Here is a 27,457-nt window from a genome sequence, read left to right as displayed (position 1 = left end):
GGAGCGAAAGACAGAGAGATTTCACACGTGCGTTTAACTGTTTTCTTTAATAGATACATTCAGACGAACAGCACGCAAATTAAACCTAGTAACGTCTAGAATTTAAAGACAAATGCAGTACACTTGCATGACAATTTTCACTAGAGGTGCTCGATGGAATGATAAATTAAGGACTGAAAACAAACGACCAGCGCGAAACATTTCGTGCAACTTGTTTTAACGCTGTTGCAAAGTTTGTTACACCGGAAAGAGTTTGCATTTTGCATACCAGAGCTTTCGTTCAGTGTTCTTTTGCCTTTTAATGTAAAGGTTTTTGGACACGTACTTACAGATGAAATTCTAAATAAGACTTTTTAATAATATTTAAAGCCAAACTTACCCAGTCTTACAACAACGTTCTTCTTTGGTAATTAGGAAAACTTCCTACTGAGCTCCATTTACAGCTACGAAACAGGTGAAAACCGACAAAGAGAAAAGACACGAAAACTGAAGAAATACGTAGCTCATATAAAACAGTGTAAACCTCCTCCAACCATATCTAGGGGCTATGGAAAAGCAATCTTTTGAGAACTCCGGCCCGACGGTCACTACAACAGTAACAACAAGGCAACTGTCTACTTACTCGAGAGAGTCGAGGGTCGAGTGTTCAGTGCTATGTGACAGGACCTCGCCTACACGCCTCTGCAGTTACCAGTTATGCTGTTTACCATACCAATATCCCACGGGTACTCGAAGGCCTAAGCGGTAAGTGGCACTTGTCCGAGGGCTTGCGTCTACTAAAGCGCCAATGGCAACTTTTTCGAAATCGGCTGGCTTACTTGAACATTCCTGATGCAGTAAAAATGAACTGTGATTTCATCTTTTTGAGAGAATTAAGCATCCTTGCAACTTTTCTATAAGCTACTGGAATAACAAACCGATCCCGCCAAATCAGGAGTACTTTCAGAAATATTATTGGTATGTACTCGGCTGATGACATCTGATTCTGCAACCATTCTGAGTGAAAAACGGCGGACAAAATACTGAAGAGAAATAATAAAGGCTGTCACCAGAGAATGATGACTCGTGAAATCTTCATTTCAAACCAGTTACATTTTCGTCTCTATAAACCCGAGATGAACGCAACGCGACGACTGACACTAAGAGATGGAAAACCCCACAATAAAAGAATGTTACAAATTTCAACAAATTTTCTTAATTGTTTACGATAACGCTATTTGATGAATCAAAACAAAAATTTTCATTTTGGGGGTTCATTAGGAATATAACGACTTAAACTCCAAACCATTCTCGAAATGAAATATCCTGGGGCGTGCGGGGATTCAGAAACAAACGAAATGCTTCATATCTCATGAATGTTCTTCAGATTCAACCAGGCTCGATAAATTCAGTCTTCGTATAATGTTGGTGTATTATAACAGTTAGTTAAGAAGAAAATAAGTGAGAAAAAGAAAGGATATATGGCAATACAGAAGTGAATCTCAGCAACTACTGTAGAGAGAAAAAGATGGACTGAAGGTTATTCATCGGAGTTTAGAGCAATGGGTCCTGGCCACACCGGTTCAAGGTCTGTCGGTGTAACGATTCCGGGAACAACAAAGGTAAGATATTGGACGTCGTAAGGCATCATTATCGCATGAAATTATGTAGTAATAGGTACATTAATAATGGTTCCAGATTGATTAACATATGAACCCACAGGTACATAAGCAGACCGATATTCTTCTTATGAAACCCAGAAGAACAATTCCCTCGACAATATCCGTTTATTTCCCACAACGACATTCTCAGCACATGTTCAAATACAGCACTGCTTAACGTTTGAATTAACGCACACTCGGAAATGACATAAAGAACACATATAAATAACAGCTGGCTTAAGGATTAATTTCGAAAAATTTCCAACGTTGTTTCCTTACAAGCATCGGTTCACGTCGACATAGCTTAAGCGGTTCCATTGACCTCGTTAAGAGAAGTATATAAGATATTATGGCAGCGCTCCTTCAAATGGGTCTGACTTCCGTTACGTGAAAACTGTCTTTTGACATAACGTTCTATTTCCTGCACATGGAAAATTGTCTTTCTTAAAATATGATCATTTGCAGTTCCCGGAACGATCGTACGTATAGCCACTCTCAGCCATTAAAACTGCGTATCCCGTACGAGGCTATAAGCGAATACACCTCTTATATTGCGTGCCATATCGAAATCCCCATTGCTTCTGGCAATGGCACGAGAACTCCACGGGAATGTTCCTGAACATACGCGATCGCTGACAACGCTAAATGTTGCACCACAGCAACGTAATCAACAACTACTATGTCGTCACTGGGTCAGAGAAAATTAAGGGAGAATCGTAGTTGATACGAGAGTTATAGTGACAACAAATAAGGCGAGTTTGTCCTTCAGTAATTTATTTTTAATTCGATGTCACTTTTACTTGTCATTTCAAGATAAAATGTTTTATTAGCATAAAAATTATGATCAGCTCTCTGACTGTTTATCGAAAGGACTTAGTCACTTGAAAATGGTAATCAAATACACAAAAGCTGGTCATGTAATTCCTTCGTCAACTCTGCTTGTCTGTCTGTTGGCCCTTTCTCTCTCTCTCTGTCTCAGTTCATCAGAAATAACGCTGAATTCATCACAGTCACCGTCTGTTCCCGGGGAAAATCACAATGTGGTTGCAGACTTACCTTCTCTTAGGTTATGTAACGACGCTGCCTGACGCAATAGAGGCTGGCGTTTTCTGACGTTATTTCCTGTTACTGAAATGATCCGTAATAATCTGGAGTTCTTTTCACAGCAATGATCAATTCGAAAAGCTTCGCTTGACCAATGGATATCCGTTTTTGCGCTGTTCACTCTTTGTATGGCATTTCTTCTCTGTTGTTGTCAAGTTATTTTTCATGTTATTTCTTTTTATACTTGGTTTCACAGCACTGGTACAAAGCTACTAAAAAATATGCAATAAATTAGCAAAACGAAAATGGTTAACATCTTTTCTTGTAAGCAATGAAAACAAGAAATAGCGCATAAAGTAAAGATAACCACTCCCAATAATGAAGAAGAGTATTTCAATAAACTGCCCATTTATAAACAAATAATATAATTCCTAACTCAATAAATAATTTAGGACTCTTATTTTTACTTCAACTCTGTTGGGAGTGCTTATCTTCATTTGCTCATGTTATTGTGCGCTTTACTTTATTAGTCCGAAAAATAATAACGGAGTCTTGCCATAGGTGTTTGATGAATAGACTTACTTTTACTATAGAAAACGACGCTTGGGAAATTCCGCTTAGAAGAAATTGTTGACAGAAATTACTTTATAAACTATAGTTCTAACGATAACATTAGTTTTATTTTTACATTTAAAGAACTGAAGTATCAATTTAGCTAACTGCACATGAAAGAGTTTCATGTTAGAGATATATATATATATATATATATATATATATATATATATATATATATATATATATATATATATATATATATATATATAATGTATATATACATCTTACAACAATAAGGCAAACAGTGTGTTCGATCAGGCAACTGCACTGTTTCAGGCAGAACGTCTGATTACAATCATTCAAGAGGACCCCTGTACCAGTCTGTCTCCATATTATGAGTTCCATCTCCGAACGAAATCACCATAAAAATCGTTCCATTTCTTGCCATTCAAAGTGTGCGTTAGTTTAACACAGAGCAAAAAGTTGTACCTTAGTTGTGCAGTATCCTTTTGCATTCATTTATTTGTTTGTGTTGATCTAAACCAGATTTACGCATCACACTAATACGAGGTGTGGCGACATTTAATGACACAGTTACGCAACGAATTCTCTCGGTGATGCTTTGGCTTGTTATCTACGCGTCACCTACTCCGAGGTGCTAGTACTAAACATCGTATGGTAAATGTAAAGTAGACGGCCGCATGAAGATATCATTATTAATATAATTTGTCGACCACGCATCATAGAAATGGTTGTATATAATACTTTGATCCCCGAGGGCCTAGTACTAAACACAGCGTTCCTAGGAGATTCCGCCATGTTTAGCACTATCACCTCGTAATAGGTGACGCGTAGATAACAAGCCAAAGTAGACCATTCTCTCTGTCTCTCTTCTCATATTTACGTGGATAACTGACATCAAAGGTGTGGGGTTTGATCCTTGCAAATTACAAGTTGTTTTGTCCTTGGCGCCACAGCGGAAATATCCACTGGATAAAGGGCATCACCTGGGAAATTCCATGAAGCATCACCAGTTTGTGCGTTGAACGTGGTCACGTTCACAGTGACATGAATCTGACCTCAGCGCCCTTCAAAATTCACGGTGAATAGAAAACATTGGACGACAAATGGCCTGTCTTTCAAGACTGTGTCCATCAATCATTTCATTAACTTTCCACATCGTATACACACTATTTTAGTGACATTTTCCGGAAAATAATGTCACTACTTTTCTTTTAACCGGTCGTTCTGTAACAAACATCTATATATCGAGCTCACAGTCATCGTCAAATGATATTTTAAGACTAAGCACCTGTGGCAATGAGAACCTGGCACCTGCTCACAAATGTAGATCACACTTGTTAGGAATGTAGATCACTGACAAACGGTCGAAAAACATCTCGTTCTGAATTTCAGGTCGATTTAAAAAAGTATAAAAACACAAATGTATGCACATGTATAGACAAAACGCAGAATTAAATACTATCAGCATTCTATAAATTTCATCATTCATGAAACATTTCCATTTTACATAATAAATTCACAGCGTCGCCCTTGAGAGCACATTTCTCCGCTGAACCGACAATTTCTCGTCACAGTGGTTTTGTGTACAGTGGTGACCACATGACAGAGAACAGCCATCCAGCCTCCAAACTCGCACAAAATTGACTCGCGCTGAAGTAATGTGCGGTCACGACGGAAGACGCCAGCAAAGGACCGCCCATTCACTTTCACACCAGAAAACTTGGCAATTCAGAATTGCTGAACAAACGAATCTTCGTCGGCTGTATGAATTTAAGAAAGTGCCTGAATGATAGTAATATATTTACAATATTTGGCCATTTGTCTTATCTTCTTCTTTTAACGTGCTTGTTTACCCATTTGTATGAGGTAAGCGCGATGCCTTCTTTTGAAGGACTTTGATTTGGTTTTGGGGTAGACTGTAGTCTCGACCTCTTCTGAAATGTTTTTAAAAACATTGCAGGTAAAACTGAAAACTACTAGCCACGGCCCAGCTCCCGCCAGTCGGCGACAGGAGTATTTACGTCCTTTTTTTATGGTTTTTTGTATTTATGGGTTTTGTTTATGTTTTTTATATTTACGGTCTTTTGTTTTTGTTTTTACGTTCAACCCAAAGGGCTGGTACTAAACATGGCGACCATTCTGCATGTAAAATGGTAGTTACCGAGCCACAGGGATGCAGGAATAGTCCGCAGTTTTATCACATTTCAGTCAATAATTAGGGTGGAGGGTGAGGAAGAAAGAGAAAATTTTCTAACCAGTTATCTACTCAACGTAGACACACTAAATTATATCTACGAAAGAAAGAAAGTATGCAAATGAATACGATGAGAAGAATTATTACGGCTGTAGCGTATAAGAGTCAAGATTAGAGGCGACTGTGAGAATTTAAGAGGCTTTTCGCTGAGAACTGAGAAGCTAAGACTGGTGACACAACGAATGATAGTGAACTGAACTGAATACAGAATTTAGGCCAGAGGCCAAGTACTGTGACCTATGGGGTCATTCAGCGCTGAAACGGAAATTGACAGTAAAAGGTTTGAAAGGTGTAACAGAAACACATCGCAGTTGCACTCTGAACCAATTGTTAGCAGAGGGTGGAAAGTAAGACGGAAGAAGTTAAGTATACTTCAGTTTTACCAGACCACTGAGCGTATTAACAGCTCTTCAAGAGAGGGCTGGCCCGAAGGATTAGACTTATTTTACGTGGCTAAGAACCAATTGGTTACTTAGTAACGGGACCTACAGCTTATTGTGGAATCAGAACCACATTATTGCGAGAAATGAATTTCTATCACCAGAAATAAATTCCTCTAAGAAAGAGAATATGAAAGGAGGTACAGTAAAAGGAACGAAAGGGGTTGCAGCTAGGGGCCTAGGAATGATAGTGAAGGGCTATGTGAGTGTGGGGAAGGAAGATGAGGTGCGGTTTCATTTTTATGAAGCAGTTGTGAAGCTCATGACAGAATTTCAAGAGATACCATTACTTGCAAAATTCCTAACCTAAATGCAGTCGATACCAGTCATCCGTTGCCTGCCGAGCAATTTAATCAGGCATTTTTGATAATATTACGGCCTGCCTTTATGTTATCTAAAAGTAAGGGTAAATTTTTGCAATAAAAACCGTTCCAGTTATTGTCTCATTAGAAATTTCTTCCCGCAATCTCCATCTATAATAGCGCCAGCGGATTTTTCCAATTACTTGTCTTTGCATTTGTATAACTGTAGAATTACTGGTAGGCCTTTCTCTCTCTATTTGTTTTTACACATCACTTACACACACACACACACACCAAACAGCCATTAACTTAAATCCATAAAACATTGTTAATACAAACTGATCAAAGAAAAGAATATTTTCTCAGCGTGCATCTTCTCGGAAAATTTGTCTTCGTAGCGTTGGCATTCAGAATTACACAGGACAGAGCGAATCAGTCCATACATTTTTAACGCCCTTTCCTCAATGCATACTCTGAAGAAGCGCTTACTGAATCGTCTGAAGTACACTAAAATCAGTATTTTACACGATTACAACCTTAAAGTGTTACCTTGTCTGTGCTTTGCAGGTCTATTGGGAAGTGGTCACACACACATTGTGTATATATATGTATATGTATATGTATATGTATATGTATATATATATATATATATATATATATATATATATATATATATATGTGTGTGTGTGTGTGTGTGTGTGTAAAATTTCACTTCCCAACAGACCTGAAAAGCACAAACAAGGTAACATATGGTAAAGTGCAACATGAATCACGTGTAAGTGGGATTATATATATATGTGCATGTATGTGCATACATACACACACATACGCATATATATATATATATATATATATATATATATATATATATGTGTGTGTGTGTGTGTGTGTGTGTGTCGGTGTGTGATTTATGTTACACTTTACCACGGTGCAATGAAACTGGGGGTAAATCCTGATTAGCATGCATATATATTGTAAAGTTCTTCCACTATATATCAGTCCTGTGAAAATGACCTAGACAAAGTCGATACCAGGCAATTGTTACAACTAGTGTCATATGTATATATGCACACATTACTACACACACACACACACACACACACATATATATATATATATATATATATATATATATATATATATATATATATATATACAGTATATCAACACACAATCACGTGTGGAACAGAAATAAATTCCTGACTCACTTCAGGATCGAACCCAGGTCTTTCAATTGAAAGGCAAGGGCGCTGCCCTGGGTTCGATCCTGATGTGAGCCAGAAATTTATTTATATATATATATATATATATATATATATATATATATATATATATACATACATATATATATCACCAAATCTAGTATCGATTTACAGTACAGCTGGGAGGACTTGGTAAATTATAAACAAAGTTTTCATTATATCATTGAGGCTTGCACACACTCAAGAGTACACAAATTTTGTGTGGATTTGTGACATATGAAAATCCAAGCAAACATTTATGCTTTCAATGACGAGAACTGACGCGTGAATATCGCAACGCAAGCAAAATAAATAACTAAGAGTTTCCATTTTACGTTCAAGATTTTAGCCATGTAACTTTACTTTGAAGAAGTTTAGGAAAATCACAAAAAATCTTTATTTTACATTTTTTTTTTCACAATTTCGTTGTTTAATGAGTCTTTCTTTCTCAGATATACGTTCGTACGTACATTGTTGCGCGCAGTAATGCTTCCGAGTAAATGTGTGTTAGAGTATACATTATTTAACAAGTAAAGAATGCGCCGAAGTTTCTTCGGCGCAATCGAGTTTTCTGTATAGCGCATAATCAAGGCCACCGAAAACAGATCTATCTTTCTGTGGTCTCGGTATAATGCTGTATGAGCCGCGGTCCATGGAACTTTAACCACGGCCCGGTGGTGGCCTGGCCTTTATCGTTGCGAGACGCACGATTACGAATAACTTTAACCTCAAATAAAATGAAAACTACTGAGGCTAGAGGGCTGCATTTTGGCATGTTTGATGATTGGAGGGCGGATGATCAACATGCCAATTTGCAGCCCTCTAGCATCAGTAGTTTTTAAGAACTAAGAGCGGACAGAAAAAAGTGCGGACGGACAAAGCCGGCACAATAGTTTTCTTTTCAGAAAACTAGAAACTGATATACCCAGGCGGATTCACAGGCACGCCTGCACGGTTGTCATTAGACACACACTTCCTACTTACAGAGGTTTTAGGAAATCCTTGACATTCCTCAGTAACACATATAATCTCAGCCCATTTCCATAAAGCCTCACATTTAACAAAATGGTTAAGTCCCTGTTTTCTGAAACATAATGCTTAGAAAGGTTTAATATTTTTTTTCCAAAATGAAGACGGATAGACGCATAAGAATGTTCTGCCAACGCAGACCAGATGGAGAAGCATGTGTTTGTGTAGTGCGTATGTTTGTGTGCGAGTCGTCTCTAAGCAGTCGTCCTTGAAGGAGTAGGAATAAGCAGATTCAAGGTGTAGGGATCCTCTCTCCCGGATGCCGCAGCCGTCGCCACCTTTCCTGAATATTGTTTAGAGAGGTCCCTTGGGAATGGCAACTAATTAATTGTCTCTATCAAAGTCATCTGATGATGAGACTGTTTTCAGTTAAGGCTCGTTAACTGTTTCAACTCCTTAAAAATCTCATTGTTTATGTACGGAGTGCATTGGTATGTGACTGCGTAAACAACCTTACTCGACTAACACTCTAGAGGAAGACAAGGGCGTTAGCGATTTTGCCTCAGCGAAATTTAGAAAAATAATAAAAAAAAAATGTGCAACTCAGTGTCGAAGGACTCCAGAGATTTTTTCTCTAAAAGCATGTTTTACAATTAAATGCGTGTGGGAGTGTGAATGTTTTACGAATAAAATGTTTTACAACTAAATGTGTGTGGGAGTGTGAATGTTTTACGAATAAAATGGTTCACAACTAAATGTGTGTGGGAGTGTGAATGTTTTACGAATAAAATGTTCAGTGCAAAATAACACAAAATATACATATATTCAGACGACACATTTAGTATTAACAAAGGGTCACATGGGACGAATGCAGTCATAATATCCTTTGCACCGTATAGTTCCCTAGATTATCGTGAAGACACGTCAGTTTTCTTTTTTTGTGTAGAAATATTCATAGTTCTGTTTCAGAGGGACAGGTGTTTCTGCTATGCCGTCATAAAACTTCCAGGTCGCTCATACTACCCATCAAGAAGCAAATGAAATTAACAATATCCACAAATAAAAGTAAGATTTCAAAACATAAACAAGTAGAAATGAGAAACATACGTCTAAGCTAATATTCGGCAACGAATACCAAGCGTATTGTCTTTCATAACGGTTGCGTTTAGTATCGAGTGGTAAATATTCACAGTATTATTTTCTAACTGGAGAAAAATCAAACCCCTGGACAAAGGACAAGTACCTGAACATCACGCCCAATGGAACACTTAACGCATTAGAACAAACGGCAATAATTGCTCCAAGTCACCCGAGCGTCAGCCAGCACCGTATCACACTACACACTCACTCACACACCTTCGTGGGATGGCAGCAGGAAGCGAACTGAATTTCGGACGGGTTTGCTGTGAGCCTTCAGCCCTCTCTCTCAGTTGTATTTCGTATCAGGAGCCTCCACTCTGGTTATACTTGTATGGCATAGCAAGGTCCAAGGCTCATGAATTTGGCTATGAAGGTTAAAGACGCAGATAATAAAGATAATGTTGCCAATACTGATTATTTTTTCTTATTGTTCTTGATTAAATTACTCATAAGCGGTATTAATTTTCCTGCCAAGCATCGTTTGATCTACCACTTCATTTCACAAATTATTCTTTTCAGTTACTTCTGCCATCATGTTGATCATCAGACGCATCATTACTTTTTTTTCCTTGGGCTTCCTGACCTTCATTCCAAACTCAAACCTGTTTGATTCCCGCAGTGTGCTTGCAACACCGTGCTCTCTTTACCTGCTTTTTCATGAGCACGAATTCTCTTCTTTATTGGTCAGTACTACCCATTAGAAGCAGATGATAAAACCTGCGAACATGTGATATTCACGTGGAAAAAGAAATGTAAAGTAAACAGATAAGCTCAGCTGATTATGATAATTATCAACAACCTTGATTTTGCTGCAGATTTTGACAAATTTTTATCTCCAACACATAAACACCATGGCGGGTATTATAGTAGCTTAATAGAAATGAACAGTTATTGGCTCCCACAATGCATTTGCTTTTCCCTCGTACCTATTGCTTGCTGTAACCGTTGGCGGGGTCAGGTGAAAGCTTGCTATCACCCATCTCCCTCTAAAGTAAGAAAAAAGTAAAAGCAGACTTCTGCCTAACACAACGAATAACCTGGGGACTGTTGTTTACCGGAGAAGACCAATAAACTTACGCTGCTAAATTTCACATACACACACACACACACACACACAGTACTGAAATTCCAGGCTATGACAAAATTTGAGACAAAAACAGTTCCGGTTTTCAGTAAGTATAAACCAACAGACGCACCAACTATAGTACGAAGCAAAATAAGAAAGCCTGCTTTATCCTATAGTCTCAGAGAACTAGAGCTAGTTTTTCAAGCAACAGTCCCTAAATTGACGCCTTGTGCCGTTGGAAACAGAAGTATACCGCAGTCAAAATGTGGCTCTGACGTGGCCAGCCATAAGACTAAAGATATCAGTTTGACAGCTTATCTAATCTTTTTCATTTAAAGGACATTCACCAACTATTGTTGTCAACGGGCAAGTGTATCACTAGACAGGATACGTAAATGGAGCCGATCTCAATGCTGTCATTTTGACTTTGCAAAATACTAAGATATAAAACAAACTTTTGGCTTGAACTTTTCGTCAGAAAAGAAAATGAACCCCAGTTCCTTTTAGGTTTCTTAGGCCTAATTGTAATCCTTACCATACGCACCAGACTTCTAAGATCTGTTGTACGTTGCTAAGCACTGGAATAGGGATGATGTGATAATCGCTATGTCGAGCCCTGGGAATCCTCTAAAGGTTAATAACAATTCCGGCTGCATCCAAGGAAAGTTACTGTCTTTTAAACTAAATGGGATCAGTATCAATGTTCTTATTAAAGAAAATGAATCAGGAATTTCGTGAGGAATATGCATAACATGATGAAATTCTCGTTGAACATTATACATTCCTCAGTAAAACTACTAATGTGACTATATTACCTGTTCTGTTTGCTGTTAAACCACATTTTATTTTGTGTTTTTACTGGTCACTGGAAACGTGATTGAAGCATGGGGATTACTGCAAATAAAACCTCTTACTCGACGGGTCTCCGTTACACCTAATGAAACAGAATGTACCGTTATCTCTCTTGCTCCAGAATTTCTTTTAGAGAACAAGATGGCAGCTCCAGCACTGAATTCTGCTTGCAAGTGGAGGAATACATAGACTTTGAACTCACCGAAACCATTATTTTTCATCTAATTTTATCATCAAAACCTTTGGTAACAATGTCTATTAGACAACCACTTTGTCCGCTGTCTCCGATATTATACTCATATCAATTTGATAAGTTTTAGAATTATCATGCTCTGATATATCAGAATTTCTGGAATGTTTACTAAGATCAAAGACCGAGCCGTATCAGTTGTAGAAGAAGAAGAAACATTACCTATGCTATAGAGTCATTTCAACCCCCAAGACTCAACCCAAGTTGAGTCTATAGTATATAACATACGCTGTTAGAGAGGCCCAGGGGAAATTAAAGATGAACACAGCAAAACCTCTGCAGTAATAACAATTTAGTAGAAATTCGTTACTGTTCGAAAAATAGGAACCGCAAATAGCCAATTGGTATGTTGATCATCCACCCTCCAGTCATCTAACATACCAAAATGCAGCCCTTTAGCCTCAGTAGTTTTTATTTTATTTAAGGTTAAAGTTAGCCATGATAGTGCGTCTGGCACCGTTATAAGGGCTACCACCGGGCTGTGGCTGAAAGTTTCATGGGCCGCGGCTGGAGGTTTCATACAGCGTTATACGCTGTACAGAAAACTCGATTGCGCCAAAGGAACTTCGGCGCATTTTTTTACTTATTGTGGCAAGTATTAGTTGTATCCAAGAAGGTATATCGAAATTTCTTTCTTTATTTGGATATGACGCGAGAATTTTTACGTGCAGCCATTTTCAAGTCGACAGAATCTGCTTCGAGTTTCGAGTCAATTTACCGACTTATTGTTATAAGCTGGCGTGACAATAGTAGCGGTCACTGATACAAGAAAAAAAAAACACTACAAAAATCGCGGTTTATGTATAAAATCATGTTACTCACTAAATAAAAAGAAAAAAGAAGCTTTGTTTTACGTTGTCAGTTCTGTAACGGAATGAACCACATCCTTAGCAATAATGTAGGTTACAGTAGGCCTACAATATTGCTGCTTATACTTTGGAACGTGATACAAAAGTAATAGTTAAAAGATATATGATAATCTTCATCATTATTATTTCAGAATAAGAACAAAAGAAAACTGGTATAATTTAAGGCGGAAAAACCAGATACCTTGGAAAACCTGATACCACCGGTTACTAATATTATATCTTAATGGCGTGGCGTCGAAGGGCCGGGTGGATATACCGCGTAGTAACCCATTAGGACTGACTTCCTTCACGTCAGCAGTCGAATGTCTCTCTCGCCCTCACTGTGTTCTAAGTTTCATGGAGTTTTCTTGGAAAATTCACAGCTAAAACTGCTGAATTATTTGGTTAACTGAAACATCGTTGCTGCTAGGTCTGTTTACTGACACTGTTACCAGACACAGGTACAACTGATATAATAAATGCTAGATAGCAGACTTAATTTCAATAACATAGCTGTACATTAGATATCACACAACAAAAACGAGACTAATATTTAAACTAACGCGTGTCGTTATTATTATTATATATTATTATTTGTGTTCATTTCTGAAAACGTGATTGTGCGTGAGCCACTGTGATGAGTCTCGCTTCATAAAGACATATGAATATTAAACATTATATATGTTTGTTGGCAGAGTTTGATTGTGTAATGTTTTTTATATACAGTATATATATATGTATATATATATATATATATATATATATATATATATATATATATATATATATATATATATATATATATTGTGACGAAGTGTCCAGTGTCTGTTCTTCAAATCAAACCTGATATCTAAGTGCTTGTCCTGGAGTCTAGTGCCCCATTTATATATGGTGACCCTGGAGTGTCCAGTGTCTGTTCTTTAAATCAAACCTGGTATCTAAGTGCTTGATATTTGATTACCAAACTTACCATTTATTCAACAATAATAGTTACCTCACAAAAGCCAGACACCTGAACCCTCATCACACATACAAGACGGCTGATTTCTCTAAAGGCAACAGTGATCCCTTATAAAACTTATCAATCATGAAAGAAAGCAGATAAAGTTCGTTAAACAGGTGTGAGGTAAAATCTAAGGGCATCACTCCATTAACATTATAAAGTTCAAGTATTTCTATTTATTTCATTTCCCTGGTTCGAGCTCACTTCAATTACTTGAAGGAAAACATCTCACTTACCACTCTATCCCTAATTCAAATCAAAATTACTGGTGGGTCAATGAATGAAACTCTGATATAATATTTTAAATACAAAAATTTATTTCTAAATTCAAAGATTATACATGACATTTAACAGTCTCAGGGAAATCTATTATTACTCGAAACAAAACAAAATTGGATTAAATCTGAATTAATCATCAGTCAAAATTAAATCAGAAATTAATTTATTAATTCATCAAAAATTATTCAAGAAAGATTTAAATTGTTAAATAACAAAACTTGATTGAAAGGAAATATACCGTAAGTAAATTAATTCCCACGTGTTAAACAAAATAAGGCAAATAAATCAATCATATTAAAATGTGGATACAAAAGACACAGAAATATACTCTGCAAAAGATTAAATATAAAAAAATGTAAAGCAAAAAGTTAAGGCAATAGCAAATACATCACATATATGCATAAAAGAAAAATTCTTCAAAAGATAAAGCATAAAACATATAACACGAAAAATATTAAAAAGTGAAAAGGTATCTTTACATATAACCACTGCAGATATTATTTTCAGTGCACTGAAACCCAATAACTATATTACAATACCTTGGTACCAAATGCTTCGTGTCTTTAACCAGGCACCGTTACACAGACACTTAATAAAATACACTGTTCAGATAACTCAGATACATTTACTAAGGAATTAAACAGTTAAAGAATATGAGTGACCATCGTCTATCTAAATATCAATTACGTTAATACAGGACATTCGTAAAATCCCGAGAGCGAGCGAGCGAGCGAGAGAGAGAGAGAGAGAGAGAGACGCGGAGCGGAAAAACGCAGCTCCTTTCCACAACGCTTTTTGGTCTCTGAGTGTGGGCCCCTTTTAGATGCAGAGGGCACAGTCTATGGGTGGAAAGAACAGGTCCCAGACGATGTTTTTATTTTAAAACTCTTTAAAATGATAATTAGAGACAAAGTGGAATTACAGTTAACACTAATATTTATCATTACATAGTTTCAGAACAAGAGAATCTCTAGTTATTATAATAAGAATGGAAAACATCGCTTCTAACAACATTCCTGAACGACATTAGGCAACTTTTGTAATGGAATCTTCCACCCCACAATGTTTTTGATCGCGGCCCATAATGCCTTGTACGGTAATGGAGAAGGTGATAGTCTCAGCAAGTTTTGAAAATGGACTAACAAACGCGTCCCTATACAACGAACAACGGTTCTCTCTCTCTTAGCGCCACTCACATCCTCTCTAACTATACAGCATCTCAAGACATACAGCGTTTAATCATTTTAACTTTACGCTAGCTCTTTTACGGTATACGCCTATCTGAACACAAAATCATAGTTATACTACAACTCACACATAAACACGGGGAGATTACTGCATTACGAAAACCACAGCATAAGACTCCTCCCCCAAGAAGATTGGTTATCCCGGGGTTGAATCCAACGATTCACAACGGGATAAGTAATCAGCAACCACATTGTTCTTACCCGAGATATGCTGTACCTTAATATTATAGGGTTGCAAGCAGAGAGACCACCGAGTGAGTCTCTGGTTGTGATTCTTGATCCGCTGTAAAAACGTGAGCGGATTGTGATCAGACAGCACTAAAATCTCTTCATTCCTAGGTCTGTTGATTAAGGCTAGAGTTTCTTTTTCTATCGTGGAATACACTTTCTGATGCTTTTTCAGTTTCGAAGACATGAAACATACGGGATGCAAAAGTTCACTTTCATCTTCTTGAAGTAGTACAGCTCCAATTCCACAGTCAGAGGCATCAACTTGTATTACAAATTTCTTATTGAAGTCTGGAGCCCGAAGGACTGGTCTTGAAGTTAAAATGGCTTTTACCTTCTTAAAGGATTCTTGACATTCTGTAGTCCAAACAAACTTAGCTTTGGGACTAGTTAAGTCTGTTAAGGGGGCTACTACAGCTGAGAAATTTGGGCAGAAACGTCGATAGAATCCTGCCATGCCCAAAAATCTCTGTAACTGTTTTCTAGTAGTAGGTGGGGTAGCCTTACGGATACCCTCTACATTAGCGTTTACTGGAGCGAGAAGGCCTTTCCCAACTTCAAACCCAAGATACTGCACAAATGCCTTCCCGAACTCACTCTTCTCTAGGTTGACTGTTAGTCCTGCTTCCCTTAGTTTCTTGAAAACTTTCCTCAGGATCTTCAGATGTTCTTCCCATGTTGCAGAGTAAATGACTATGTCATCCAAATATACACCTACTCCTTCTATGGACCCTAGCAGTTGGTCCATCACTCATTGAAATGTTGCAGGTGCATTCATCAGACCAAATGGCAGAACAGTATACTGATACAGTCCAAAAGGAGTAATAAAAGCTGACAGCAACTTAGCATTCTCATCTAAGGGAATTTGATAGTATCCCTTCAACAAGTCTAGCTTGGAGACAAACTTGGCTTGCCCAACATTATCAAGTAACTGATCTACAAGAGGCAAGGGATAATTGTCAGCCACACTGATGGAATTCAGTTTCCTATAATCAGTACACATCCTAAATGAGCCATCCGGTTTCTTCACTGACACACATGGAGAACTGTAGTGACTTGAACTGGGTTCTGCTAATCCATGCTGTAACAAATATTCGACTTCTTTCTTCAAAACATCTCGATGATAAGGTGATAGGCGATAAGCTCTCTGTTTGAATGGTTTGCCATCTTCTTGGATCTTGATCTCATGCTTGATCAGATCAGTACGCCTAGGTACATCTGCAAATAGTTCTGTGAAGCTTCTAATCACTTCTCACCACCTTGCTCAACACTCAGATGTTTCAGTTTATCCTCCAAATTTTCCAAAATTGAAGAATTATTCATCTTGCTTCCAGCTCCCAATTCATATCCATCGTCATCTTCTGTAGTTGAAGTCGTCTGGGTTATTGACACAGTTTCCATTTTGGTTTCTGAGAAGTAAGGTTTTAAGAGGTTTACATGTATCTTCCTTTTTCGTCTTCGTCTTTCTGGTGTTTCAGTTACATAAGTTCTGTCACTTAACCTCTCAATTATCTTGTAAGGACCTTGAAACTTGTTGGAAAGGGGAAATCTCTTGACAGGTAAAAACACTAACACTTGTTGACCAACACTAAAACTTCTTAGCTTAGTCTTCTTATCATATCTCATTTTCATTTTCTCTTGACTCAGTTTCAGATTTTCTAAAGAGAATTTTCTAATCCCTTCCAATCTTTTCCTCAAGTTCTTTACATACTCTCCTTGGATTTCCACTTGATTTTCTTCCCAATTTTCTGCAAGAATTTTCAACGGTCCTCTCACTTCTCTACCAAAAATCATCTCTTTAGGTGAACAACCCATGCTTTCTTGATAAGCATTCCTAATTTCAAATAACATCAATTGTACACCAACATCCCAGTCTCTGCCTGACTCAGAACAATACTTAGTCAGCATACTTTTCAATGTCTGGTGAAACCTTTCCAAGGCTCCTTGAGTCTCTGGGTGATATGCAGTGGACAACTGTTGTTTCACTCCTAACAAGTTCATCACATCCTGAAATAGTTTGGAAGTAAAATTGGTTCCTCTATCACTTTGTACAATTTCAGGTATCCCAAACTTTGAGAAAAACTCCACTAGTTTCTCAGCAACTATCTTGGCAGATATGTTTCTAACAGAGCTTGCCTCAGGATATCTTGTCACAGGACACATCAATGTTAACAGATACTCATGACCCTTCTTCGTCTTCGGCAGTGGTCCAACCATATCTACAATCACCTTGCTAAAGGGTTCTCCTCTAACTTCTATAGGTTGCAGGGGGGCTTTCTGAATGGTCTCATTTGGCTTTCCAGCTATCTGGCAGGTATGACACTCCCGACAGAACTTGCTAACATCTTTGTGAAGTCCAGGCCAGAAAAAGTATTTCATGGTCTTCTCCACAGTCTTCCTGATTCCCAAATGTCCAGACTCATGAGCTACTGCTACTACTTGCTTCCTCAATGGACGTGGGATCAAAATTTGATGATATTCGCCCCATTCAGCATCTCCTGGTATATCTGCAGGTCTATACTTCCTTATCAGCAAACCTTCCTTCAGATAATAACAGGTAGGAGTTTGTTGCATCTCTTCTTGATCAACAACTCTGAAAAACAACTCAGCTAAGGACACATCCTTCTTCTGTAGGTCCATTAGCTTCTCTCTGGTCACGTGACCAACTTCAAGGGTTGAGCTCTCAGTATCTGCTAGCTCAGCTACTGTAGTTTCACTGTTACCTTCAGGAACATCTTGACTACTCAGAGTCTCTTCAGGGACGACAGCTTCTTCTTGGGAAACCTCTTCTTGGTCAACATTAGGGGAAGTATCATTTCTCTGGAACAACTCTTCTAAGCTCAATGATCCTTCTTGAGTGGGTAAATCCTCAGTCTCTTCACTTACAGGCATAGTCCTCTTCATACTCCTAGTAGTCACACAGCTAGGAAATAGGTGGGGGTTATTCTTCTCCAAATCTACCGTAGGACTAATCCTCAATGGTTTATCAGTCACTATAGGACAAGGAACAAATGGCACACTACCAACTTCATTCCCTAACAGAACATGTACACCTTCAACAGCCAGTGAGTCCTTTACAGCAAAATCAACATCTCCTGTCACTAATTCACATGACAGGTGTAAGCGGCATATAGGAGTTACCTCTTCTCCTCCTATACCCTTCAAAATAACAGAATCTCCTGTAAGATTCTCCTCCAACTGGGGGTGAGCACCACGGACTACCACACTATGGTTGCTCCTGTATCACGTAACACCTTGACTGGTACCTGCACACTTCCTCCTGGAGTTTTCAGCGTACCCTCATAGATATATGGCTTAAAAGCCTCCAAACTGCTCAGCCACTCACTGCTTGAAGTTACATTTCCACTGGTAGCTAAACATTCAGCTTGTTTAGTCTCAGTCTTCACTGGAGCTTGACTCCTCCCCACATTGTTCTTTGTAGTCTGTTTCACCTGGTCATTTCTTACTACTTGACCAACTGGTTTGGACTGCCAATGTGTCTGATGACACTCCCAACTGAAGTGTCCTGCTCTTCCACACTTGTAGCAGACAACATTAGGCTTCTGTAATTGCCTTGCAACATTATTATATGAGGATTTTACATTAGCTTGCTGAGGGATATTACCGTGCATTGACTTGGTATTACCACTTGTAGGATTCCCATTAAATCTGGTCCTGAAATTTGGATGAGACCTAAAACCTGTGCGTTGATTCTGGTACTTGACATTATAGTTCCTTCTGCTGCTTATAATGTTGTAGTCCTCACTGAGTGTAGCAGCTTTGTCAAGTTTATTCACCTCTCTCTCTCTCAGATAGGCTCTTATGTGTTCAGGAATTCCCCTAAGATATTGTTCAAGAACAACTAATTCTTCAAGATCTTCAAATGTTTTAACTTTAGCAGCCTCCAACCATCGTTTAAAACATCTTCTCACTTTGTAGGCATAATCCAAGAAAGTTATCTGGTCATCCTTTCTCAAAGATCTGAATCTTTCATTACAATATTCAGTGGTCATCTGGTAAACTTGTAGCACATTGTGTTTAAGTACCATGTACTCTTTACACTGATCAGCTGATAAGGCTAAATAGGCACTTCTTCCTTTTCCAATGAGAACACTCTGCAACAAGACTGACCATTTATCCTCTGGCCATCCCATTCCTGCAGCCACTTTTTCAAAGTGATCAAAAAACTCATCTGGAGCTTCTTCTGTAAACTTTGGAATTAACTTCTGCACTCTTACTACATCAAATACAGGGTCTGAATCACCTTGAGTAGGGTTAGATGGTGTTACGGGCAATTCAGCTGTAGCTTTCAACCTTTCCATCTCTCTCTTGTGTCTAGCTATTTCTCTTAATTCTTCAGCAGCTTTCTCTTCTTCTCTTTCTTTTCTTTCTTGTTTTTCTCTGTCTTCTCTTTCTCTTTCTGCCTGCATTTTCAACTTAATCAAATTTCCTTCTGCTTCTAGACGTCTAAGCTCTGCTTCTGCATCACTTTTCTCTTTCTTTTGCCCATGTTTATCTATAAGTTCTACCTCAGCTGCGTTCAACAATTCTTGTGCAACTCCGAGCTCCTCATCTATTTTACCAGAGTCCATCAATGCTTGGATTGCAATGAATTTTATTTGTGCCTTTACCATGTTGGCAGACACCTGACCACCACATGCGACTGCTATCTCACTCCACTGTGCTTTAGTCAGAGTGATTTCAGATAACTCTTGGATGGAGGGGTTTGCTAAAAACTCTTGAACATCGAAGGGAGCCATCTCTCTCAGTTACCCAACTAATAACTCAATATTACAACAATTCAACACAATAAATTGCAAAAAACAATTATATGGTCACTCTCCTCATCAAATAAAAGAACTATATGGTCACTCTCCTAATAAAATATGTCCCTAACACCACCAGTATACACCAGAGTGATATTTGTGATCTGTTTTCCCAGGGTCTTGGGCACCACTTAAATATGGAGGAAAGTGTCCAGTGTCTGTTCTTCAAATCAAACCTGATATCTAAGTGCTTGTCCTGGAGTCTAGTGCCCCATTTATATATGGTGACCCTGGAGTGTCCAGTGTCTGTTCTTTAAATCAAACCTGGTATCTAAGTGCTTGATATTTGATTACCAAACTTACCATTTATTCAACAATAATAGTTACCTCACAAAAGCCAGACACCTGAACCCTCATCACACATACAAGACGACTGATTTCTCTAAAGGCAACAGTGATCCCTTATAAAACTTATCAATCATGAAAGAAAGCAGATAAAGTTCGTTAAACAGGTGTGAGGTAAAATCTAAGGGCATCACTCCATTAACATTATAAAGTTCAAGTATTTCTATTTATTTCATTTCCCTGGTTCGACCTCACTTCAATTACTTGAAGGAAAACATCTCACTTACCACTCTATCCCTAATTCAAATAAAAATTACTGGTGGGTCAATGAATGAAACTCTGATATAATATTTTAAATACAAAAATTTATTTCTAAATTCAAAGATTATACATGACATTTAACAGTCTCAGGGAAATCTATTATTACTCGAAACAAAACAAAATTGGATTAAATCTGAATTAATCATCAGTCAAAATTAAATCAGAAATTAATTTATTAATTCATAAAAATTATTCAAGAAAGATTTAAATTGTTAAATAACAAAACTTGATTGAAAGGAAATATACTGTAAGTAAATTAATTCCCACGTGTTAAACAAAATAAGGCAAATAAATCAATCATATAAAATGTGGATACAAAAGACACAGAAATATACTCTGCAAAAGATTAAATATCAAAAAAAAATGTAAAGCAAAAGTTAAGGCAATAGCAAATACATCACATATATGCATAAAAGAAAAATTCTTCAAAAGATAAAGCATAAAACATATAACACGAAAAAATATTAAAAAAGTGAAAAGGTATCTTTACATATAACCACTGCAGATATTATTTTCAGTGCACTGAAACCCAGTAACTATATTACAATACCTTGGTACCAAATGCTTCGTGTCTTTAACCAGGCGCCGTTACACACACACTTAATAAAATACACTGTTCAGATAACTCAGATACATTTACTAAGGAATTAAACAGTTAAAGAATATGAGTGACCATCGTCTATCTAAATATCAATTACGTTAATACAGGACATTCGTAAAATCCCGAGAGCGAGCGAGCGAGTGAGAGAGAGAGAGAGAGAGAGAGACGCGGAGCGGAAAAATGCAGCTCCTTTCCACAACGCTTTTTGGTCTCTGAGTGTGGGCCCTTTTTAGATGCAGAGGGCACAGTCTATGGGTGGAAAGAACAGGTCCCAGACGATGTTTTTATTTTAAAACTTTTTAAAATGATAATTAGAGACAAAGTGGAATTACAGTTAACACTAATATTTATCATTACATAGTTTCAGAACAAGAGAATCTCTAGTTATTATAATAAGAATGGAAAACATCGCTTCTAACAACATTCCTGAACGACATTAGGCAACTTTTGTAATGGAATCTTCCACCGCACAATGTTTTTGATCGCGGCCCATAATGCCTTGTACGGTAATGGAGAAGGTGATAGTCTCAGCAAGTTTTGAAAATGGACTAACAAATGCGTCCCTATACAACGAACAACGGTTCTCTCTCTCTTAGCGCCACTCACATCCTCTCTAACTATACAGCATCTCAAGACATACAGCGTTTAATCATAGCTCTTTTACGGTATACGCCTATCTGAACACAAAATCATAGTTATACTACAACTCACACATAAACACGGGGAGATTACTGCATTACGAAAACCACAGCATAAGAATATATATATATACATACATACTGTTTATAATAGGCCTATCAATGCCCGCCATGAGAAGTTGTCATTTCCCGAAAAACCCATTGTAACGCCATTGAAATAAGCCGTGAATTGGGTAGCCTACTTGGTGTTAGTCGACTCGACCGTAGTGGGTCGCAGCCAAGTGAATGCACTGGGAAAGCAACCACACCTCAAAAAAGCACGTTGAGAACCGGGAGGGACACAAACTCAGAGGTCACCCTCTTTGGAAAAGCCCGTTAAGGCGAACTATCCATTTTTTTCAGCGTTTACCCTGCAAAGGGCGGCTCCAGAGGAAAAATACTTCCAAGACATTGGCCGCTGCCCGCACCTAAAGAGAAGGCCCACATTGTGTACGGTACACTCAACTAAAACGATCGCCCCCGCTGAGAAACAGGACGGCTGCTACCTGCACCCTTCTGCTACCAACCCAGCTAATGAATATATATACTCGTACAAATATGAACCAGTTAAACTAACAAAGCATTACAAGTGCATTACCATACAATTAAGGTTAAATGTTTCATTCTTATTGTTGCAAATCAGTCTGATGACGTAAATACCTATAATAATCCCCAGAATTATTTAAACGGGCGGATCTAGCCTTCTAAACTAACAGTCATCCAAATTTTAGGAACCAAAATGAACGTTGGTGCATATAGACGGTGTGAACAAATTTTCAACCGCTTAGTTTTGTTACTAAAATTCGTTGTTTCTCTTAGAATTGAAAAGCTGATAGACTGTTTACCCGTCAAGAGTTTATTCAGTACGGTATTTTATAAAGCCCCTAGTTTCAGAAAGACCCAGTAAATCCTCGATCCCGTGTCGTCCTTTCATATCTCAAAAAAATATACGACGTAAGGAATTTCAGCTTTGATATCTCTCAACTTGAAGATAGGGATTTTACAGTATAGTGTTTGTTTTCGAGGTAACAGGTTGTTGCACTAAAGAAAAAAGAAAGAAAAAAAAAGGCTTGGGTAAGAGGAAAGCAAACTTGGCATAAAAAGAATTTTTAATACTGAATCATTATTATTGGTTGTTAGGCAAGGAATATAATAAATCAAAGGTAGGTCTAAGTAGTAGCTCGACGGCGGCGATTTCCTTCTAACTTGACTTTTTCTACAGATTTTTGTTGCTAATTATGGATTTACCTTCAATTTTTGTCGCACGAATGTAATTAATCTGTAATTAACCCCTGAAGTCCATCCAACAACGGGTTTCCATACGCGATCTTCACAAGACAGAGCACGGGTATATACGTGTTTGGAACGGTTCATATCCCGTCCGGCAAGTGCAACTTGTTAACGTATGGGTACCGCGCCCCCACCCCCGCCCCCGGCTAGTACTAAACACGGCAAAGGGACATTCCATTTGGCCGACAATAAACAAATGCACCGCCAGTATCAGAAGCCCTAAAGTGTAAAAAAAAAAAACAGTTTCAAGGTAATATTAGGCGCGGAACTAATACTTAGAGTCAAATACTGCCGATTATTATTTTTTTATTATCATGTTATCTTACGTATATAGATTGTGTGTATTGTATTTGTATAGCCTATTCCATGTATATGGCCCTGAGACGCAACAAAGATTATTATTATTATTATTATTATTATTATTATTATTATTATTATTATTATTATTATTATTATTATTATTCTTTTTTTTCTTCTTCTTGAGAATGTCGAAGGACTGTCAGTGAAAATGCTTACCATGGACACGAAACCCTACTCATGACAATACGTGATCGTACTATTTTTCATGGAACTGTCATAAATTAGTTATATTTGGCACGATGACTGCAAATGACGATGCATATTCAAGTGGAGAGGCATATTTAAATGCATATCATTCTCGCTTTGATAGAAACTGCTCTCATCGAACTGGAGGTTCATATACCGCGTATAAAATAATTTCTTGGATTCGTGAAGATTACTAGGGAATATTCGTACATGCAATGTTTAAAAATTAACATAATTCCCCAGTGATCTGGCAAGCAGGAGATATATATAACCTGCTGGCTCTGAAATGTATATGACAGCGATGTACTTATCATTAGCATAAGTGTACGATATCTGATTCTCTCTTTATCAGTCTCCTTTAGCACGGACCAATGCATTTATTTTCATATAGAGAAACGAACATGAAGCATAGTGGTGTTCAAACTTGTGACTTCATCTGTGTCGGTTGAGAAACAGACGTACAAACAGAAAATAATGTTCGGAAAATTCACGAAGTTGTTCGAACGGCGATAATGTCAAGTCAAAGAATTTTCCTATTGTAAAGGCCTCCTCTTGGGGATCAGTCCCAGGCTGGCAGCAGCCCTACCTCCCTACTTTGAGGGCTGCTCCCAACCGGAATTTCCCCGGCAGGGTACTCTTGCTTCCTCAAGGAGGGCAGATCCTTAGGAGGACTTACCTGGTAGGGGTGCTCTTACTCCCTCTGGGAAAAGCATGCCCAGGCAAGGGGCTGGAAACCCACTTCAAGGCATGGCTTTCCTTGGAAGCCTTGTCCTCACCCCCCGCCGTCCCCCGCTGTGGTAGGCCCTTATTTGGGGATGCCTTCTGACCTGGCAGGAGTCGTTGTTGTTGTTGTATTGTATTAAGCCAACTCTTGTGTTGGCACGGGCCTTTCCCTTGTTTGGCCCGTAGGTGATCTGAAAAATTCAGAAGGTCATATCGGCAGGAGTCCTACCTGCTTCCTATAAATGTCGACCCAAGTGTCCCCTGGCTTCCTACAGGGGTGCATCCCCAGGGAAGGGACTGCAGACCTTTCTTGAGGGTTGCTTTCACTAGGGGAGACTTGGGACCCCCATCACTTTGGTGAGTCCCTCCTACAGAGAAGGATTCCTGCCTGGCAGGAAAATTGCCTCTTCCCTAGAAAGGTAGTACTGGGAAAGGGCCATCTCCGCTGGGGATGTCCCGTCCTCACAACATTCCCTAATCTATATCTTCTCCTTTGAATTCCGGAACTGTTCTCCTTTTCACTTTCCCGAATCTTGTGTTCTGTCATCTCCTTGGAGGAGAAAGACAATTAATTTGCATAAAGATACTATGCTATATTTGGCTTGTCTTTTCTAACGTCTATCACTTTTACACATACGCAAGTAATTACATACAATCGTACAGCCATTTGTGTGCAATGTTTATATAACCTAATTCGCTATGTCTCTTCAAGACATTATTTATGCATTTCTAATCCAATATTATGTACGCATACAATTATAGAGAACGGTTCTACATCAAAACTAGCCATAAGAACAAATTCACTTATGTTCAACTATATGTTAATGAACTAACATCGTTAAACATAAATGAAACTGTTTTTACGGCTAGTTTTGATATAGAGACACTGTTTACAAAATAATGTGCCCACTTGCTGAGACAAAAACATAATTTTAGATAACGATGAGAATGAAGGAACAATCCAATATGAACTAAACAGATACATACTTAAGACCATGCTTATTATAGCTACAAAGGACTCTGTGTTCGCATTTGATTTTATGTCATTGGGAGACGATATGGCTAAACAATTGCCCCACAGAACTTAAACCTTTATTTTATCAAATAAATGACACGTTCTTAGTCTCCAAAGAAATCGATATCATCCGCAGATTTCTTTGACTGCTTAAATGCACAACGTTTTTAGTCTCCAAAGAAGTCGATATCATCCACAGATTTCTTTGACTGCTTAAATGCACAACGTTTTTAGTCTCCAAAGAAGTCGATATCATCCACAGATTTCTTTGACTGCTTAAATGCACAACGTTTTTAGTCTTCAAAGAAGTCGATATCATCCACAGATTTCTTTGACTGCTTAAATGCACAACGTTTTTAGTCTTCAAAGAAGTCGGTATCATCCACAGATTTCTTTGACTGCTTAAATGCACAACGTTTTTAGTCTTCAAAGAAGTCGATATCATCCACAGATTTCTTTGACTGCTTAAATGCACAACGTTTTTAGTCTTCAAAGAAGTCGGTATCATCCACAGATTTCTTTGACTGCTTAAATGCACGTTTTTAGTCTTCAAAGAAGTCAATATCATCCACAGATTTCTTTGACTGCTTAAATGCACAACGTTTTTAGTCTCCAAAGAAGTCGATATCATCCACAGATTTCTTTGACTGCTTAAATGCACAACGTTTTTAGACTTCAAAGAAGTCGAAATCATCCACAGATTTCTTTGACTGCTTAAATGCACAACGTTTTTAGTCTTCAAAGAAGTCGATATCATCCACAGATTTCTTTGACTGCTTAAATGCACAACGTTTTTAGTCTTCAAAGAAGTCGGTATCATCCACAGATTTCTTTGACTGCTTAAATGCACAACGTTTTTAGTCTCCAAAGAAGTCGGTATCATCCACAGATTTCTTTGACTGCTTAAATGCACAACGTTTTTAGTCTTCAAAGAAGTCGGTATCATCCACAGATTTCTTTGACTGCTTAAATGCACAACGTTTTTAGTCTTCAAAGAAGTCGATATCATCCACAGATTTCTTTGACTGCTTAAATGCACAACGTTTTTAGTCTCCAAAGAAGTCGATATCATCCACAGATTTCTTTGACTGCTTAAATGCACAACGTTTTAATCTTCAAAGAAGTCGATATCATCCACAGATTTCTTTGACTGCTTAAATGCACAACGTTTTTAGTCTCCAAAGAAGTCGATATCATCCACAGATTTCTTTGACTGCTTAAATGCACAACGTTTTTAGTCTTCAAAGAAGTCGGTATCATCCACAGATTTCTTTGACTGCTTAAATGCACAACGTTTTTAGTCTCCAAAGAAGTCGGTATCATCCACAGATTTCTTTGACTGCTTAAATGCACAACGTTTTTAGTCTCCAAAGAAGTCGGTATCATCCACAGATTTCTTTGACTGATTAAATGCACAACGTTTTTAGTCTTCAAAGAAGTCGGTATCATCCACAGATTTCTTTGACTGCTTAAATGCACAACGTTTTTAGTCTTCAAAGAAGTCGGTATCATCCACAGATTTCTTTGACTGCTTAAATGCACAACGTTTTTAGTCTTCAAAGAAGTCGGTATCATCCACAGATTTCTTTGACTGCTTAAATGCACAACGTTTTTAGTCTTCAAAGAAGTCGGTATCACCCACAGATTTCTTTGACTGCTTAAATGCACAACGTTTTTAGTCTCCAAAGAAGTCGATATCACCCACAGATTTCTTTGACTGCTTAAATGCACAACGTTTTTAGTCTCCAAAGAAGTCGATATCATCCACAGATTTCTTTGACTGCTTAAATG

The 27,457-nt window shown here is 38.0% G+C and overlaps 1 protein-coding gene across 11 annotated transcripts in view; it reads right to left on the bottom strand.

Moving 5' to 3' along the window:
* LOC136848032 (uncharacterized) overlaps positions 1-27,457 on the bottom strand; it is a 68,903-nt gene that overhangs the window by 37,787 nt on the left and 3,659 nt on the right. The window contains exons 1-2 of one of the 11 annotated variants that reach the window (XR_010855914.1): positions 9,713-9,727; positions 2,697-2,956 (exon numbers count right to left, since the gene is read on the bottom strand). The exons of 2 other annotated variants lie outside the window; for them this stretch is intronic. Coding sequence is in view for 1 of the 9 variants with exons in the window: in XM_067120083.1 (XP_066976184.1) it covers positions 1,920-1,925 (6 nt within the window). In the remaining 8 variants the exon portion in view is untranslated. Of the gene's footprint in view, positions 1-379; positions 1,018-1,919; positions 1,942-2,696; positions 2,957-4,770; positions 4,958-9,712; positions 9,958-27,457 lie in introns of those variants that run through there. 8 more of the 11 variants (XR_010855913.1, XM_067120075.1, XM_067120076.1 and 5 more) reach the window with 8 other exon arrangements.

The sequence above is a fragment of the Macrobrachium rosenbergii genome, chromosome 18 (assembly GCF_040412425.1).
Source record: "Macrobrachium rosenbergii isolate ZJJX-2024 chromosome 18, ASM4041242v1, whole genome shotgun sequence".
In the NCBI taxonomy this organism is placed as follows: domain Eukaryota; kingdom Metazoa; phylum Arthropoda; class Malacostraca; order Decapoda; family Palaemonidae; genus Macrobrachium; species Macrobrachium rosenbergii.
The sequence above is the reverse complement of the archived record's forward strand: the minus strand, read 5'-3'. Positions and strand labels throughout refer to the sequence as shown.